Here is a 17277-nt window from a genome sequence, read left to right as displayed (position 1 = left end):
CTACACATGTTTTCTCAGTGTAATGCATTAACCCTGCAAATCATAGCCTGCACTTTGATCTTCTCTCCTGGCCAATGAATAGACAGCTTAAGACCCACCTCATTGTGTTAAAAGAAAACGCCACGTTTTGGTCATCACCATTTCACAAAGGTCCTCTATCCCCTTTCTTTGTGGAGCACATGGTGATTCATGTCCGAGGTTAACCCCAAAGGTCACGCAGACTTACTCACCCTTGCCTCGCTAAGCCCAGGGTCATCCTAGATCAGGGTTCCCCAACTGGAGCCCGTAATTACGTTCCAGGACCCCGACCATTCACTCAAGAAACAAATCGTCCTGCGTCTGAATCTAGTAGATGATCCCTGTCCTAAACTGTTGGTCTTTGTGGGTCTGCCTCTCCAGGATGGTCTAGTTGATGATGCCTGTCCTAAACTGTTAGTCTTTGTGGGTCTGCCTCTCCAGGATGAGTCTTTGTGGGTCTGCCTCTCCAGGATGGTCTAGTAGATGATGCCTTTCCTAAACTGTTAGTCTTTGTGGGTCTGCCTCTCCAGGATGGTCTAGTTGATGATGCCTTTCCTAAACTGTTAGTCTTTGTGGGTCTGCCTCTCCAGGATGGTCTAGTTGATGATGCCTTTCCTAAACTGTTAGTCTTTGTGGGTCTGCCTCTCCAGGATTGGTCTAGTAGATGATGCCTGTCCTAAACTGTTAGTCTTTGTGGGTCTGCCTCTCCAGGATGGTCTAGTTGATGATGCCTGTCCTAAACTGTTAGTGTTTGTGGGTCTGCCTCTCCAGGATGGTCTAGTAGATGATGCCTGTACTAAACTGTTAGTCTTTGTGGGTCTGCCTCTCCAGGATGGTCTAGTAGATGATGCCTGTACTAAACTGTTAGTGTTTGTGGGTCTGCCTCTCCAGGATGGTCTAGTAGATGATGCCTGTCCTAAACTGTTAGTCTTTGTGGGTCTGCCTCTCCAGGATGGTCTAGTAGATGATGCCTGTACTAAACTGTTAGTCTTTGTGGGTCTGCCTCTCCGGGATGGTCTAGTAGATGATGCCTGTCCTAGATAAAGAAACAAAGGCAGAGAGAAGAAAACCAATCCTGGCTAAAAGAAACGTCATGAACCTATGATACATTTTTAACTGACACAGAAAGACGTTGTACCTACAAAAGTGTAACTAACACCAACTTATCTTTTTTCTTTGTCTAGATCTAGAACATACAGATAATTCTAAGAAATTCCTGAGCCCAAACCCTACCCTTTGGCTGTGTGTGTGTGTATGTGTGGAAAGTGTAGCATTGTCCTGGTCACTGTGTGGCTAATGGGTCATCAGAGGTGTATGTTAATCTGAATTAAAGTCCCATTAAAGGAGACAATGTGCCTGTTGATTGGCACCTCCATTGTTGGTCAAGATTAGCCAAATAATGGCTTCTTGTGTATGGGAGTGGCTGTGTGTGTGTGTGCGTGTGTGTGTGTGTGTGTGTGTGTGTGTGTGTGTGTGTGTAGGAGTGGCTTTGTGTGTGCGTGTGCATGTGGGAGTGGCTGTGTGTGTGTGTGTGTGTGTGTGTGTGTAGGAGTGGCTTTGTGTGTGCGTGTGCATGTGGGAGTGGCTGTGTGTGTAGGAGTGGCTGTGTGTCTGTGGGGGGGGGGGGGGGGGGGATGGCTGTGTGAGTGTGGGAGTGACTGTGTGTGTGTGTGTGTGTGTTGGGGGGAGTGGCTGTGTGTGTGTGTGTGTTTGTGTGTGTGTGTGTTGGGGGGAGTGGCTGTGTGTGTGTGGGAGTGACTGTGTGTTGGGGGGGGGGGGGGTAGCTGTGCATGGGAGTGACTGTGTGTCTGTGGGGGGGGTGTATGTATGGGAGTGACCGTGTGTGTGTGGGAGTGACTGTGTGCTTGTGTTGGGGGGAGTGGCTGTGTGTGTGTGGGAGTGACTGTATGTGTGTGTGTGGGGGGGGGGGGGGGGATTGGCAGTGCATGGGAGTGACTGTGTGTGTGTGTTGGGGGGAGTGGCTGTGTGTGTGTGGGAGTGACTGTGTGTGTGTGGGGGGGAAGATATTGAAACTGTTGACCTTCCTTTTCTTCCACAACATTTTCATGACCAATCCTTTTGAGACGAGTTAGATACATTACATACAGAATTACATACAGAATTACATACATAAATTGCATTATGAAATAACAATCATTTCTTAAAATCCGACATTAGCGTTACATTAGCTAAAGTCTGTTAAACTACTCCTGGCTTCAACCGCCACAGCAGCAGTTTGCCAAGCTAAATTACTACTAATTAACATGCTGCTACCATAGCAAGGGCTCAGTACATTCCTGAGAGTCTACTTGTTCAACCGTCACACCAATTTAGGCCCCTCACTTCAACCTCCCTCTATTATAGCTCCTGTAGATCAAACCGATGATGCAGTTACTGTTTGGCATGCCTCTGATGTCTGATTTAGTATAACACAATTTGTGTGTATCTGTTTAATGCTCACATGCTTTGTGTGTGCCTCTGCGTGTGCATTGAGGGTGTGAGTCTATTGAGGGTGGGGTGCCTTGGTCTTTGAACCGCCAATCAGAAACATGGTTACTCTCTGCAAGCGGTCCAGTAAGGCAAGACTGCAAATGACACACACACACACACACACACACACACACACGCACGCACACACACACACACACACACACACACACACACACACACACACACACACACACACACACACACACACACACACACACACACACACACACAGTGGTAGTAGTATGGCATAATTACATACTACAAGGCTTTCCAACTAAGTGTAACCTGATACTGATACTAGTTCCTGATACCAGATACTAGTTTAACAGATACATCCCCTAAAGGACATCAATTACATCTCTGTCATTTGAGATCCAGATTCCATTTCGGCCTCCTTCCATTACTGCAGGTCCAGCCAGCCGACTGATCCTTGGCTGATGACAGAGGACAGAACTGGACAGTTTCCTTCCAGAAATAGTTTGCTCCATTTTTTGTGAGGCTCTATTTTGTTTTGACATGATGAACCCTTCACACAAAATGTGTTGTTGTTGTGGGTTATGTGGGTGCTGGGTACTCCAACAACAAACCAGGACACCCCTGTAAACATTAGAAATCGCAACACTGGTCCAGCCTAAGGCACTCCCAATAGTCAATGTGTTATTCGAACCCTGGGTGTTGATGAATGTGTACTCAAGCTTAGCGGCATATGGAAAGTAGCCTAGGTTTTCAACACAAACTGATAATGGACGTTTACACGAGGGGGACATTTCATCGCGCTCCAATGACTGTCAAACTGTTTGACCTGCAGGGACAGCTTCTCTCCGAGACCGGCATCACCTTTGACCCCACAGGAATGGGCAAGCCTGGTAATAAAAACAAAGCCCTTTGTCCGAGTCAAAGGAAAACATCTGCTGGACTGAGGAGGGATTAAGGTTGGGGATTCATCAGTCTTTTTTTCAACAGAAGACCCTCTGATGAGAGCTGAGGTGTTTGGAGGAAACCAATCCTTACATTACTAAGTTCTCAATCCCATGTTTTAAAAGGCATGGTTTGAAATATGGAATATGCATAACAGAGGAGGCTGGTGGGATGAGCCATAGGAGGATGAGCTCATCGTAAAGACTGGAATGAAATCAATGGAAACACATGGAAACCCCACGGTTGACTCAGTTCCATTTCTTCCAGCGGTCCTACTATAGCTCATCCCACCAGCCTCCTCTGATGCATACAGTATTCAAAATACCTCTCACTCCCTATGAATACAGGAGTCTTATCACAAACCATCTACTGTCAAATCCTTTTTAATCCTTGTCACATGAAGATAAATATTGAAAATAAATTATAGATTGGACATAAACATTACACAACAAGTTGGAAATCGCAAAGTGGTTTGGAAGGAATCAGTGACAGTGGCTGTTTGGTCCCAAATCTGGGATTAAGGGGCTCTTTTCCAAGTTTAAAATGATAACATTTAACATTGGCCATGATGTCAATGAAGAATGATTTGTTCCGCGCTCAAAAAAATTGTTAACTTGGAGAACCGCCGAGCCACCTTCCTGTTCAAGTGAGCCGAGCACAACAATGTGAGTCCAAAAATGTATTGTATGCTGCTTCGTAAATGTTGTAATATGCCTGGGAGATATGTATACTGTAGCTAAGAAAGTAATACTAAGTGTATGTTGTATAATAAGATGTTAGTAGCCCATGTGTCTCATCCTAATAATTTGGTCTATTTACCCCTCTTAATTTCATCTACTGTTCTGACGTAGTGGTGCACATGTAGCCTATAACCTGTTTTAGGGAAATGTTATCATTGAATATTGTAAGACCTTTCATTGTCTGCTTATATGTCCCCTTTATTTATCCTACGGTTCTGACTTGGTGTACAGGGAGAGCACTGTAAGAATGGCCCATGTTCTGAATTCTGTTGCTGTACATTTCAAAAGTGCTAAACAAATAGTTATAAACACTAGTGTCCTAGCTCGCTCATTGTCTTAATCAAAATTACGGTTTGCCTCTTATCCGCTTGTCGTCCCCTTATGCCATAGTTTGGACATCTCAATTTTCATTGGAAACCATATTTGTTTAAGCAAGTCAGGCATAACAGTTGTGTTTTTTTTAAAGGCAGTAAATGAGGCAGAATGAACTGCTTCGCTGTCAGACAAGGTTCTGCTGATAGCCAGGTGTAGCAGGCCCTAACAGTTTGGAGGCACCGTTTGTCACCTCTATAGTGCAATGTATTGTTTAGTGTTGTGTTGTGTAGTGGCTTTGCTGGAATGCATTTCACTTCTTTTTTTTGCCCCATCAAGATTTACATGTTAAAATCTTTTAAAGAGGAGAATCACACCATCATTTGTGTAATTCAGTGTGGAGAAAAACTTTCTGAGTTTACTAGGTCTCGAGAACACAGTAACTCAAGCTACATTTATTGTTTGTCTACATTTTTTATGTTTTGAGGGCAAGTTCTGGTAAATAATGCACTGCTGTAGAAAATATAAGTGGTTCAAGCCATGATTAATTAAAGACAAATAATCTGATCTAAACAAGCCCAACCATGAATAAGTAAATGCAACCTTTTTACTGGGACGTTCTGTGATGTTTTTCTGCCTTGACGGAATACCATCTTTATGTATATCCTTCAAATTTGTTGATATTTACTTATTTCTTCTCCAAGAAGCCCGTTCATTCCATCCTTCCATGACACATCCATTTCTAAAATTCTCTCTGATGTTCTGTTGGTTGGAGGGAAAATTGGTAGCAGGAGTTGCAGTTAACACTAGGTGGCAGTATGTGTTATGGACATAAATAAAGTTATTCTAATCTAATCTATGAAATGCAAATACCTGATACATGAAAAAAAAAAAAAGAGGTCAAATTCTAATTCAATAACAATCCATGTTAATGATCCTGCCTTGTAGACTCTCCCTCTGAGATCTGAAAGTGTTAGATATGGTGGAAACTAAAAGTAGTACATTGTTCTGTGATATTCCTAAACGGCCGTCTTCAAGATTACGGTGAAGGAGTTGATAGACTTCTAGGAGGTAGACACACTCAGGGAAACGTTTAAATACACAACGTTCCAACACCTTGTCCCCAAAAATATCAGCTGTTTATATAAATACCAGTTGTTTATGCTCCAGATAAACAGCCCATTTCATTCTCAATATTCAACATTTTGTGTGTACTTCTGTGTTTGTCCCTGATTTCCTGCTTTTGTTCCCATGCTTTATCTGTGATCTGTCCCGATGGTAACAACTCAGATGAGATGGCCAATTCCTTGGTGAATTATTGCTTCCTCTGAAGACAGGGTTGGCACGGCAACAATGGCTGGCAGGCAGGACAAGTTCTGGCTTTCATTCTGCTGCTGTGTTTGGGGTGTCCTGAGAGACTGACTGTCAGCTGCCCACGTCAGCAAGTTGGGTTGAGACGCAGAGCATCAAAGGGCCGCTGGCTCCGATACTTAATGAGAATGTCTGTGGAACAACATGTGCTATGGTCCTGACACTTCTGGTGCCGTGCACCGGAAACCATGTTCATAATGCCGTAAAACAGTTGTTGTTTTTTCTTGGAAATTACAGTAGGTCTTCACAATGTGCCATTTTGATTTATGGAGGAAGATAATATAGACAGATCAAATCTTCAGAACAGATCATATCTTCAGAACAAACGTTAATGGAGCATTTACCTGTCAAGAGGGGGAAGATTCATGGACCTAACCACCCCACATACTGGTTAACAGTGGCCTTTCCTGACCTTACAACTAATCACAGAGAAGGTAAAGGTTGATGTAGTGTTAAGATCAAGAAAAATTGAAGACCATCATATATGACACAAAAAACATCCAATTTAAGTGTCCCTAATACCTAGGTACACTAATACATCTTAGTTACGTAGACTGGTAAAGTGTTAGTACAGTGTAGGCACACTAGTACATCTTAGTTACGTAGACTGGTAAAGTGTTAGTACAGTGTAGGCACACTAATACATCTTAGTTACGTAGACTGGTAAAGTGTTAGAACAGTGTAGGCACACTTTGTTAAATAGGACTTTTACACCTGAAGACTTTTCCTAAAATGTACCTAAGATTATAATCTCCTTCAAAGCAGATAATTTCAGGACCATTATCTCTTGTCACATGTGCTGACATTTACATTTTAGTCATTTAGCAGACCCTCTTATCCAGAGTGATTTACAGCAGCAATTAGGGTTAAGTGCCTTGCTCAAGAGCACATCACCAGATCTTCAGCTAATCGGCTCCTGGATTCAAACCAGCAACCTTTCATTTACTGGCCCAATGCCCTTAACCGCTAGGCTACCTGTCAAACAAAGGGGCAGCTGGCACCACATGGGGCTAGGGTTGTGTGAATGTGGTCTGAATCACCTCCTGTGTGTGTGTGTGTGTGTGTGTGTGTGCGTGATGTTATCCCTAACCCCTGACATGATGTCAAGGAAGGAGTTCCCAGAGTGGGAAGTGTGGTGAGGCGGTTCTAAACTCCTGACCATGTTTACACCTCAGACATAATCCTGTCTTCTCACTTTCACACCATATTACGCTCAGGAGAGAAAACTTCTGGAACTTTACTGTTTGGGCTGTCAATGTGTGCTACCTTAGCTCAGAAGCGGGATACTATCTTCACCACCAGAGTTTGCCTCAGATATCTCCACTACCAGGGTTTGCATCAGATATCGCCACTACCAGGGTCTGCCTCAGATATCGCCACTACCAGGGTCTGCATCAGATATCTCCACTACCAGGGTCTGCATCAGATATCTCCACTACCAGGGTCTGCCTCAGATATCGCCGCTACCAGGGTTTGCATCAGATATCTCCACTACCAGGGTTTGCATCAGATATCTCCACTACCAGGGTCTGCCTCAGATATCTCCACTACCAGGGTCTGCATCAGATATCTCCACTACCAGGGTCTGCCTAAAATATCTCCCATCTTATCTATTAATTTGGCTTTTTGTTTGGGAAAGAAGAGTTCAGTGCTTGTGGTTTAACGCTCTCTTCTTGGTCCTCAAGAAGTGGACCCCATTTGAACCATCTAAATTGGTCTGTGATTGGCTGTTTCTCAGTAAGGGTGTTCTGTACTGTACTGTGCCTCAGAGGCTAAACAGCCATGTACAAAAGCAGTTACTCCCAGGCCAAGTTTGGCTTGGAGGCCAGGAGGAAGATCCAGAAGCCCAGAGGGAAGAGCTGTGGCTACTACATGAGGGTTGTCTTCTTCTTCTCCTCTCTGATCCAGTCACTCATCATCGTCAGCCTGGTGCTCTTCCTGGTCTACGGGAGCTCCCCAGACGCGGCGGCCGAGAGCCGGGTCAAGGACCTGGAGAAGAGCTTCAACCACCTCTCCATTGACAACATCAACCTCCGGCAGCAGGGAAAGAACCTGACGAAGCTCCTGAACGCCACCCTGACTGACAAGATGCGCAACGACAAATATATGATGAGTCTGCGTCAGGTGGCAAACGGGTCTGGCATGTTCATCACCAATCTCAAAGGACTAGTGGTAAGAAATGAGATTGGTTTTGTCATCAATGTTCACAGGTCAATGCTAAAGGGATTTGTGAGGTTGTGTTGGCTTTTTGGCATGCATATTTTGAAAAACTTGGCTGGATTTTCAATATGTCGATTTTGAATATGCAATACAATGACAGCAGTACATTATATACAGTCGGATAACAGTGACTGGTTTACTGAATATCAAAATGCCAGTTTAGCTGTATTAGTGGATAGGAAAACAAAACGTGCTATATGATTTTGATTTGAGTGTAATTTAACATAAAACAATATTACATTCAAGTATCTAATACATATCATATAACATATCAATAATTTCAGCAAATATAACTGAAAAGGTTAAAACAGTGGTCCTACAGTCATAAACATTAACAATCACTAGTCACTGTATATTCAGATTTAAACTTGACTATTCATCATTTCTATAGATATATATATCTTCTTTTTCAACAGTGTCAACAATAATGTGCATGTACAGATGCCATATCTTAATTTGATCATTCTGTTGTTGCGGAAATGGTTCTGCACAGCAGAAAATTCAACAGTGTAGTACTTCAATTTATTTAACTAGGCAAGCCATTTAAGAACAATTTCTTATTTTCAATGATGTCCTAGAAACAGCAAGTTAACTGCCTTGTTCAGGGGCAGAAAAAGGGATCAACCTCTACAAAACATGTCCATAATAAAAAAAGATGTATATAATGCACATAATAATTCACATTTTCTGTTTCTGCAGATCCTAAATCTGTAGGTGAAATGTTCACTCAAATTATTATTGGTAGACAAAATGTGGTGCTGATGCATGTCTGTTATTAATATCCACAGACTCAGTGTGAAAATGATAAGGGAAGATGTCAGATTCAACTTAGAATGAGCCAATGCTTCAGGGCCATGCCCCCAAATGGTAAGAGACCTGTAAGAAAAACGTTGCTTTGTTGCTCTGCTCTGCACTAGTGTTACATACAGTATTCATGTTCAATCGTCCACTCAGAATCTCATTCTAATAATTCACAGCTAAGCTTTCCTAAACCTATTAGCTTCCCACTGGGCACACACTGGTTGAATCAACATTATTTCCACGTCATGTAAAGGAAATTGCGTTGAACAAACGTGGAATAGATGTTAAATTGACATCTGTGCCCAGTGGGTTTCCTAACTGGTACTTCTTTGGACAAGAATAAGCATGGTGCAAATTACAACTTTGCAATGATCTTTTGTCTTCACTGTTGTTGTTGTTGTTACAGAAGTGAGAATACAAATAGTGAAATTAAAATAAAAGTTATTTATTCGCCATTCTGAATTTACTTAAAACCAATGCAGTGCCGGGATTCAATCCAAGCTGCATTGTAGCGAGCTTAGATTTAAAGGTTAATTTCTATTGTGCCCACATCTGCACTGTGAATGCAATCTCCGCAAACGCAGGAACATTGCCTTTACAAGGTGCAATACCGACAGTGCTCCTCGGATTGAATCCCGGACTAAATCTGATCCTGGTTCCGAAGTATTAACATAAAAGGTGTTTCTTTCTTCTTTGTGTTCTTCAAAAACGTTTATTTGCAACAACAATAATATGCAAGAAAACCAGGTCCAGCAGCTGGAGCAGTTGCTAAAGCTAGTGAGCTCCAACTTCAGTCAGACGGTGCAGTTCATGAGGATGGAGATGGAGAACACAGCCATGGACCGGGACACCCTGACCCTGGAGGCCATCTCCCTCCGGAGGGACAAGACCTTCCTGCAGAGACAACTGGAGGGCTACAGGAAGAAGTGCAAGGAGGACTTTGTCCAATCCTTGGCCGGCATCTCCGACGTCTCTAACGCCTTCCTGTTGAAGATCGACAACCTTCTGCCCAATGTCAGCCCCTTCCTGCTCACCTGCGAGAAGCAGCTCCACCACCTGGACCAGATCCGCAACAACTGCACCGGTCTGTCCCGCGAGGTGGAGAACAAGTTCCAGCAATACCTGAACAAGGTGGGCTCTCAGATGTCGGAGATTGAGGGTTGCAGTGCCAGGCTGCAGGCAGATAAAGACCAGCTGAAGGAGGTCTATGACTGGTGCAGTTACAACCGCAGTGCCATGGCGCTGGAGCACCGCGAGAAGCTTCAGAAGACCCAGGAGAAATACGACCGAGAGACGGAGAGGCTGCTGATGGATAGCAGAAGGCTGCAGGGGGACAAGGAGCTACAGGAGACGGTGATGAAGGTGAAGGAGGGCGAGATCGGCATTCTCAAGGACAAGATGAATAACCTCAACACCTCACTGGTCAACTGTGGCTCCAGGGTAAGGGAAGATCTATCGCGTGGTATTACACCAGGCTTTCATCCAACTCATTGATAAGTGGCGGTAGATAACAACAGAAATCCTTTAGAAGTCAAACTGGGGCCAGAAATGGTTTCCGTCATTAGTGTGAAGAGATAGAGTTGGCACGCTGGTCAAAAGATCTAACCATGTAAATGAGAGCTGCAGGAGCTCCTCATAAGATTTTTTATGACAATTAGCTGTAATAAAATACATTAGTGGAAAATGTAAGCAATAGGTTGTTGTCGTCGTGCTTTACATTAAACTGGGGGGCTCCTGAGTGGCGCAGTAGTTTAAGGCACTGCATCTCAGTGCTTGAGATGTCAACACAGACACTCTGTATCACAACAAGCTGTGATTATAAGTCCCATAGGGCAGCACGCAATTGGCCCAGGTTTGGCCAGTGTAGGCTGCAATTGTAAATGTTTGTTTACCTTTATTTAACTAGGCAAGTCAGTTAAGAACAAATTCTTATTTTCAATGACAGCCTAGGAACAGTGGGTTAACTGCCTGTTCAGGGGCAGAACAAGATTTTGTACCTTGTCAGCTCAGGGATTGGAACTTGGAACCTTTCGGTTACTAGTCCAACACTCTAACCACTAGGCTACCCTGCCACCCCATAAGGATTTAACTTGCCTGCTTTTTATTTTTTATTATTACTACATACATTTAAAAAGATAAGTATACACGCTTTCATACATTTATGCCTTCATAAACTTCTGATAATAAAATGTGTATGATCAGAATAGACACTATGACACTTCCTCCAGTACCAAGCTCATCAATCTAGCAGGGGTCCCACTATGATACTGGAGGAAGTGTCAATCTCATTCCAAAAAAACAATGCAGGGAACTCGAGGATAGGTAAAGGCCCCACTGGCTGGTAAAGTGCCACAGTCTATAATATACAATTGGTGGTCATGTAATAATAAACATGATATGTTTGTGCAATTATTATATTTGAATATGCTAGATAAACAGCATTGTTATATGTTGAAGTAGTTTCACATACCGGTACTAAATAAACATGATTTTCTTTGTCTTATTATGTTTCAGACCGGAATGGGTAACCCAGGAATGTCCGTACCAAATCAGACTGGACCCTGGAGTAGCAGGCATGGGATGGGTGACCCTGGCTCAACTGGGAATGGATTTGGCAGGGCAGGGGCAGGTGGGACAGGGACAGGTAACAAGCCAGGCTCAACTAACCAATTTGGTAATACAGGAATGGGAAGGACAGGGTCAAGTTCAAGTTCTACTGCATTGGGTTCGTTAGGGCCAGAAAAAGTGTGGGCAGGTCGAACAGGGACAGGCGCGACAGGAGAGTTGGGTGCAATGGGTTACGCAGGGATGGGGGAGGCAGGGTCGAGTGCAACAGGGCAGGGCAACAGGGGGCCAACCGAAATGGGTTTGGAGGCTACAGGTGGGTGGGGTTCCACAGGAATGGGTAACACAGGGATGGGCGGGGAAGGGTCTAGTGTAACAGGGCAAGGTAAAAGGGGGTCAACCGCTGGAACAGAATTGGGTGCTGGAACTGGTGGGTGGGGTGCTTCTGCAACAGGAAACGGCAACACAGGACTGGGTAGGTCCGGGTCAAGTGCTTCGTCATCATCAGGCGCCACAAGGATGAACGGTTCAGGAATGGACGGCTCGAAAGGTTTAGGTAAGATATAAAAATCACTTCTTATAAACACTGTGATATACTATGGACAATGGCTTATGTTGTTGTTCTGTTGTTTCTACAGCACATATCAATCAACACTTACGAGAACTGCAGCAGTATTCTAATGCCGATTCCGGCTCAGAGTGAGTTCATATACCCTCTGGGTATTTAAGTGAATCTTAAATAAATGTATTAAGTTCTGTTGCTAAGAATGCCAAGATTAGCATCTTACTGGAACTTTTAATTCAACGTGGCTGAGACAAATGTTGATTATGACATTAGAATGTAATCTAAATGTGACAAAGCAAATGTTGATTTGTAATGAGTCATAGAGCCTTTACTTTAGAGATTAGTTTTTGCTCCATATTAAGTAGTGAAATTGGTTAAAAAAATCACAACATGCACTTAAAATTGACCTTACAAAAAAGCCAGTCAGTCAATAAATAATATAATAATACTTGTATGAAAGGTTTTAATCTTTAGCTCACAATCTGTGGATAATAAACAATTAAGAAAGGTAAAAAAATGATGTGAAACATCACAGCACAATTGAAAAATATATGGCACATGGAAACCAAACAAGGGTGGTCTATAGTGATAGGTGGGATGGGCTGAGTGTGGCTGAGGGTTGGTCTATGGTGATAGGTGGGATGGGCTGAGAGTGGCTGAGGGTTGGTCTATGGTGATAGGTGGGATGGGCTGAGAGTGGCTGAGGGTTGGTCTATGGTGATAGGTGGGATGGGCTGAGAGTGGCTGAGGGTTGGTCTATGGTGATAGGTGGGATGGGCTGAGAGTGGCTGAGGGTTGGTCTATGGTGATAGGTGGGATGGGCTGAGTGTGGCTGAGGGTTGGTCTATAGTGATAGGTGGGATGGGCTGAGTGTGGCTGAGGGTTGGTCTATGGTGATAGGTGGGATGGGCTGAGAGTGGCTGAGGGTTGGTCTATGGTGATAGGTGGGATGGGCTGAGAGTGGCTGAGCGTTGGTCTATGGTGATAGGTGGGATGGGCTGAGTGTGGCTGAGAGTTGGTCTATGGTGATAGGTGGGATGGGCTGAGAGTGGCTGAGCGTTGGTCTATGGTGATAGGTGGGATGGGCTGAGTGTGGCTGAGAGTTGGTCTATGGTGATAGGTGGGATGGGCTGAGTGTGGCTGAGGGTTGGTCTATGGTGATAGGTGGGATGGGCTGAGAGTGGCTGAGGGTTGGTCTATGGTGATAGGTGGGATGGGCTGAGTGTGGCTGAGGGTTGGTCTATGGTGATAGGTGGGATGGGCTGAGTGTGGCTGAGGGTTGGTCTATGGTGATAGGTGGGATGGGCTGAGAGTGGCTGAGCGTTGGTCTATGGTGATAGGTGGGATGGGCTGAGTGTGGCTGAGAGTTGGTCTATGGTGATAGGTGGGATGGGCTGAGTGTGGCTGAGGGTTGGTCTATGGTGATAGGTGGGATGGGCTGAGAGTGGCTGAGGGTTGGTCTATGGTGATAGGTGGGATGGGCTGAGTGTGGCTGAGGGTTGGTCTATGGTGATAGGTGGGATGGGATGAGAGTGGCTGAGGGTTGGTCTATGGTGATAGGTGGGATGGGATGAGAGTGGCTGAGGGTTGGTCTATGGTGATAGGTGGGATGGGCTGAGAGTGGCTGAGGGTTGGTCTATGGTGATAGGTGGGATGGGCTGAGTGTGGCTGAGGGTTGGTCTATGGTGATAGGTGGGATGGGCTGAGTGTGGCTGAGGGTTGGTCTATGGTGATAGGTGGGATGGGCTGAGAGTGGCTGAGGGTTGGGATTAAAGAGTATGTTTGGTAATGTATTATTGTCATGTGACTGCTTTATATAAAAGTACCATGTATGTAAAATGTGTATGCAAAATGTATTTGTAAAATGTATGTAGTTGAAGTCGGAAGTTTACAAAAACCTTAGCCAAATACATTTAAACTCAGTTTTCCTGACATTTAATCCTAGTAAAAAATCCATGTCTTAGGTCAGTTAGGATCACCACTTTATTTTAAGAATGTGAAATGTCAAAATAATAGTAGAGAGAATGATTTATTTCAGCTTTTATTTCTTTCAACATAGTGGGTCAGAAGTTTACATACACTCAATTCGTATTTGGTAGCATTGCCTTTGAATTGTTTAACTTGGGTCAAACGTTTCAGGTAGCCCTCCACAAGCTTGCCACAATATGTTGGGTGAATTTTGGCCCATTCCTCCTGACAGAGCTGGTGTAACTGAGTCAGGTTTGTAGGCCTCCTTGCTCGCACACACTTTTTCAGTTCTGCCCACAAGTGTTCGATGGGATTGAGGTCAGGGCTTTGTGATGGCCACTCCAATACCTTGACTTTGTTGTCCTTAAGCCATTTATCCACAACTTTGGAAGTTCATTGTTCATTTGGAAGACCCATTTGCGATCAAGCTTTAATTTCCTGACTGATGTCTTGAAATGTTGCTTCAATATACCCACATCATTTTCCTACCTCATGATGCCATCTATTTTGTGAAGTGCACCAGTCCCTCCTGCAGCAAAGCACCCCCACAACATGATGTTGCCACCCCCGTGCTTCACGGTTGGGATGGTGTTCTTCGGCTTGCAAGCCGCCTCCTTTTTCCTCCAAACATAAAGATGGTCATTATTTCAGGTTATGTCGATATAGGACTTGTTTTACTGTGGGCCTTGTTATTCTGGGATTGATTTGCACTTTTTGCACCAAAGTACGTTCATCTCTAGGAGAGAGAACGCGTCTCCTTTCTGAGCGGTATGACGGCTGCGTGATCCCATGGTGTTTATACTTGCGTACTATTGTTTGTACAGATGAACGTGGTACCTTCAGGCATTTGGAAATTGCTCCCAAGGATGAACCAGACTTGTGGAGGTCTACAATTTATTTTCTGAGGTCTTGGCTGATTTCTTTTGATTTTCCCATGATGTCAAGCAAAGAGGCACTGAGTTTGAAGGTAGGACTTGAAATACATCCACAAGTACACCTGCAATTGACTCAAATTATGTCAACTAGCCTATCAGAAGCTTCTAAAGCCATGACATCATTTTCTGGAATTTTCCAAGCTGTTTAAAAGGCACATTCAACGTAGTGTATGTAAACTTCTGACCCACTGGAACTGTGATACAGTGAATTATGAGTGAAATAATCTGTCTGTAAACAATTGTTGGAAAAATGACTTGTGTCAAACTATAGTTTGTTAATAACAAATCTGTGGAGTGGTTGAAAAACGAGTTTTAATGACTCCAACCTAAGTGTATGTAAACTTCCGACTTCAACTGTATATGTAGCAGAAAAGCTATAAAAACAAACAAAGATATTTTTCCTCTGAAGAGGGTGGATGGGTTAATAAATAAAACATTTGTTTAAAAAGAAAAAGAGTAAAATTGGCCTATTGAAACTTCAATTCTGTGGTAAATCTGTTGACTCTACAGATTCCCTAAACATCTTAATAGGGGGTTAAGTTTATGAATTGTATATTATGTATTGTTTATGAATTGTACATTAGATTATGTAAGAGGGCAAGCCATTGAGGCATGGATATGCGAGAAATGTTTAACAAAAAGCCTGCTGACTGCAGTCGATGCAATTAACTGAACAAGGATCTCTGTTATTTCTTCTTGTCTGCAGAGTCTCTGGGTAATCCATGACATTTCAGAGGAAAATGGAGGAAAACCTATAAAACCTAGTCTCCTCATATTGAGTTCTGGTTTGTCAATAGACAGTACCAGTCAAAAGTTCACCTACTCATTCCAGGGGTTTTCTTTATTTTTTACTATTTTCTACATTCTAGAATAATAGTGAAGTCATCAAACTATGAAATAACACATATGGAATCATGTAGTAACCAATTTTTTTTAACAAATCAAAATAGAGATTAGATTATTCAAAGTAGCCACCCTTTGCCTTGATGACAGCTTTGCACACTCTTGGCATTCTCTCAACCAGTTTCATGAGGTAGTCACCTGGAATGCCTTCATTTGTGGAATTTATTTCCTCCTTCATGCGTTTGAGCCAGTCAGTTGTGTTGTGACATGGTAAGGGTGGTATACAGAAGATAGCCCTATTTGGTAAAAGACCAAGTCCATATTATGGCAAGAACAGCTCAAATAAGCAAAGAGAAACGACAGTCCATCATTACTTTAAGACATGAAGGTCAGTCAATGTGGAAGATTTCAAGAACTTCGTTAGAGTTACCAGCCTCTGAAATTGCAGCCCAAATAAATTGACGTAACAGACACATCTCAACATCAACTGTTCAGAGGAGACTGCGTAGGCAAATTCCTGGTCAAATTCCTGCAAAGAAACCACTACTAAAGGACACCAATAATAAGAAGAGACTTGCTTAGGCCAAGAAACACAAGCAATGGACATTAGACCGGTGGAAATTTGTTCTTCGGTCTGATGAGTCCAAATTAGATTTTTTTTTTCCAACCGCCATGCTTTGTGAGACCCAGAGTAGGTAGGCATGTGTTGTTTCCGCCATGAAGCATGGAGGAATTTATTTAGAATTCAAGGCACACTTGACCAGCATGACTACTATAGCATTCTGCAGTGATACGCCATCACATCTGGTTTGCACTTAGTGGGACTATTTGTTTTTCAACAGGGCAATGACCCAAACACACCTCCAGGCTGTGTAAGGGCAATTTTACCAAGAAGGTGAGTGATGGGGTGCTGCATCAGATGATCTGGCCTCTGCAATCACCCGACCTCAACACAATTGTGATGGCTAGGGATGTTGGACTGCAGAGTGATGGAAAAGCAGCCAACAAGTACTCAACAAATATGGGAACTCCTTCAAGACTGTTGGAAAAGCATTCCAGGTGAAGCTGGTTGAGAGAATGCCAAGAGTGTGCAAAGCTGTCATCAAGGCAAAGGGTTTGAAGAATCTCAAATATAAAATATAATTTGATTTGTTTAATACTTTTTTGGTTACTACATGATTCCATATGTGTTATTTCATAGTTTTGATGTCCTCACTATTATTCTACAATGTAGAAAATAGTAACAATAAAGAAACCCCTTGAATGAGTAGGTGTGTCCAACCTTTTGACTGGTACTGTATGTATAATATCATTTCTACCGACAGCAGCTGCATTGTAATATACAGTATCATAAAATCATTTCTGCTGCTTCATGTATTCCATTGTTTTGAATGTCCTTGATAACCAGCCACAAATGTATGTTAATTGAATATGTTTATTTAGTCAGGAGAAAGGCATAAAAGCTGTACATAAGCCGTTTTCAATGTACTGTATATACTTTTATTAAAAACTAAGGAGTACTTCTTGCAAA

At 43.2% G+C, this 17277-nt stretch overlaps 1 protein-coding gene across 1 annotated transcript; it reads left to right on the top strand.

The window, feature by feature from the left end:
* The first annotated feature begins 6977 nt into the window (after positions 1-6977).
* LOC139377282 (keratin, type I cytoskeletal 9-like) lies at positions 6978-17277 on the top strand. Its single transcript, XM_071120288.1, has 6 exons — positions 6978-8021; positions 8858-8936; positions 9610-10310; positions 11385-11991; positions 12074-12134; positions 15610-17277. The coding sequence occupies exons 1-6, from the start codon at positions 7632-7634 to the stop codon at positions 15620-15622; spliced, it is 1851 nt and encodes a 616-aa protein (XP_070976389.1). The 5' UTR covers positions 6978-7631; the 3' UTR covers positions 15623-17277.

Source organism: Oncorhynchus clarkii, chromosome 20, assembly GCF_045791955.1.
Source record: "Oncorhynchus clarkii lewisi isolate Uvic-CL-2024 chromosome 20, UVic_Ocla_1.0, whole genome shotgun sequence".
Lineage (NCBI taxonomy): Eukaryota > Metazoa > Chordata > Actinopteri > Salmoniformes > Salmonidae > Oncorhynchus > Oncorhynchus clarkii.
This window is presented reverse-complemented; position numbering and strand designations above follow the sequence as displayed.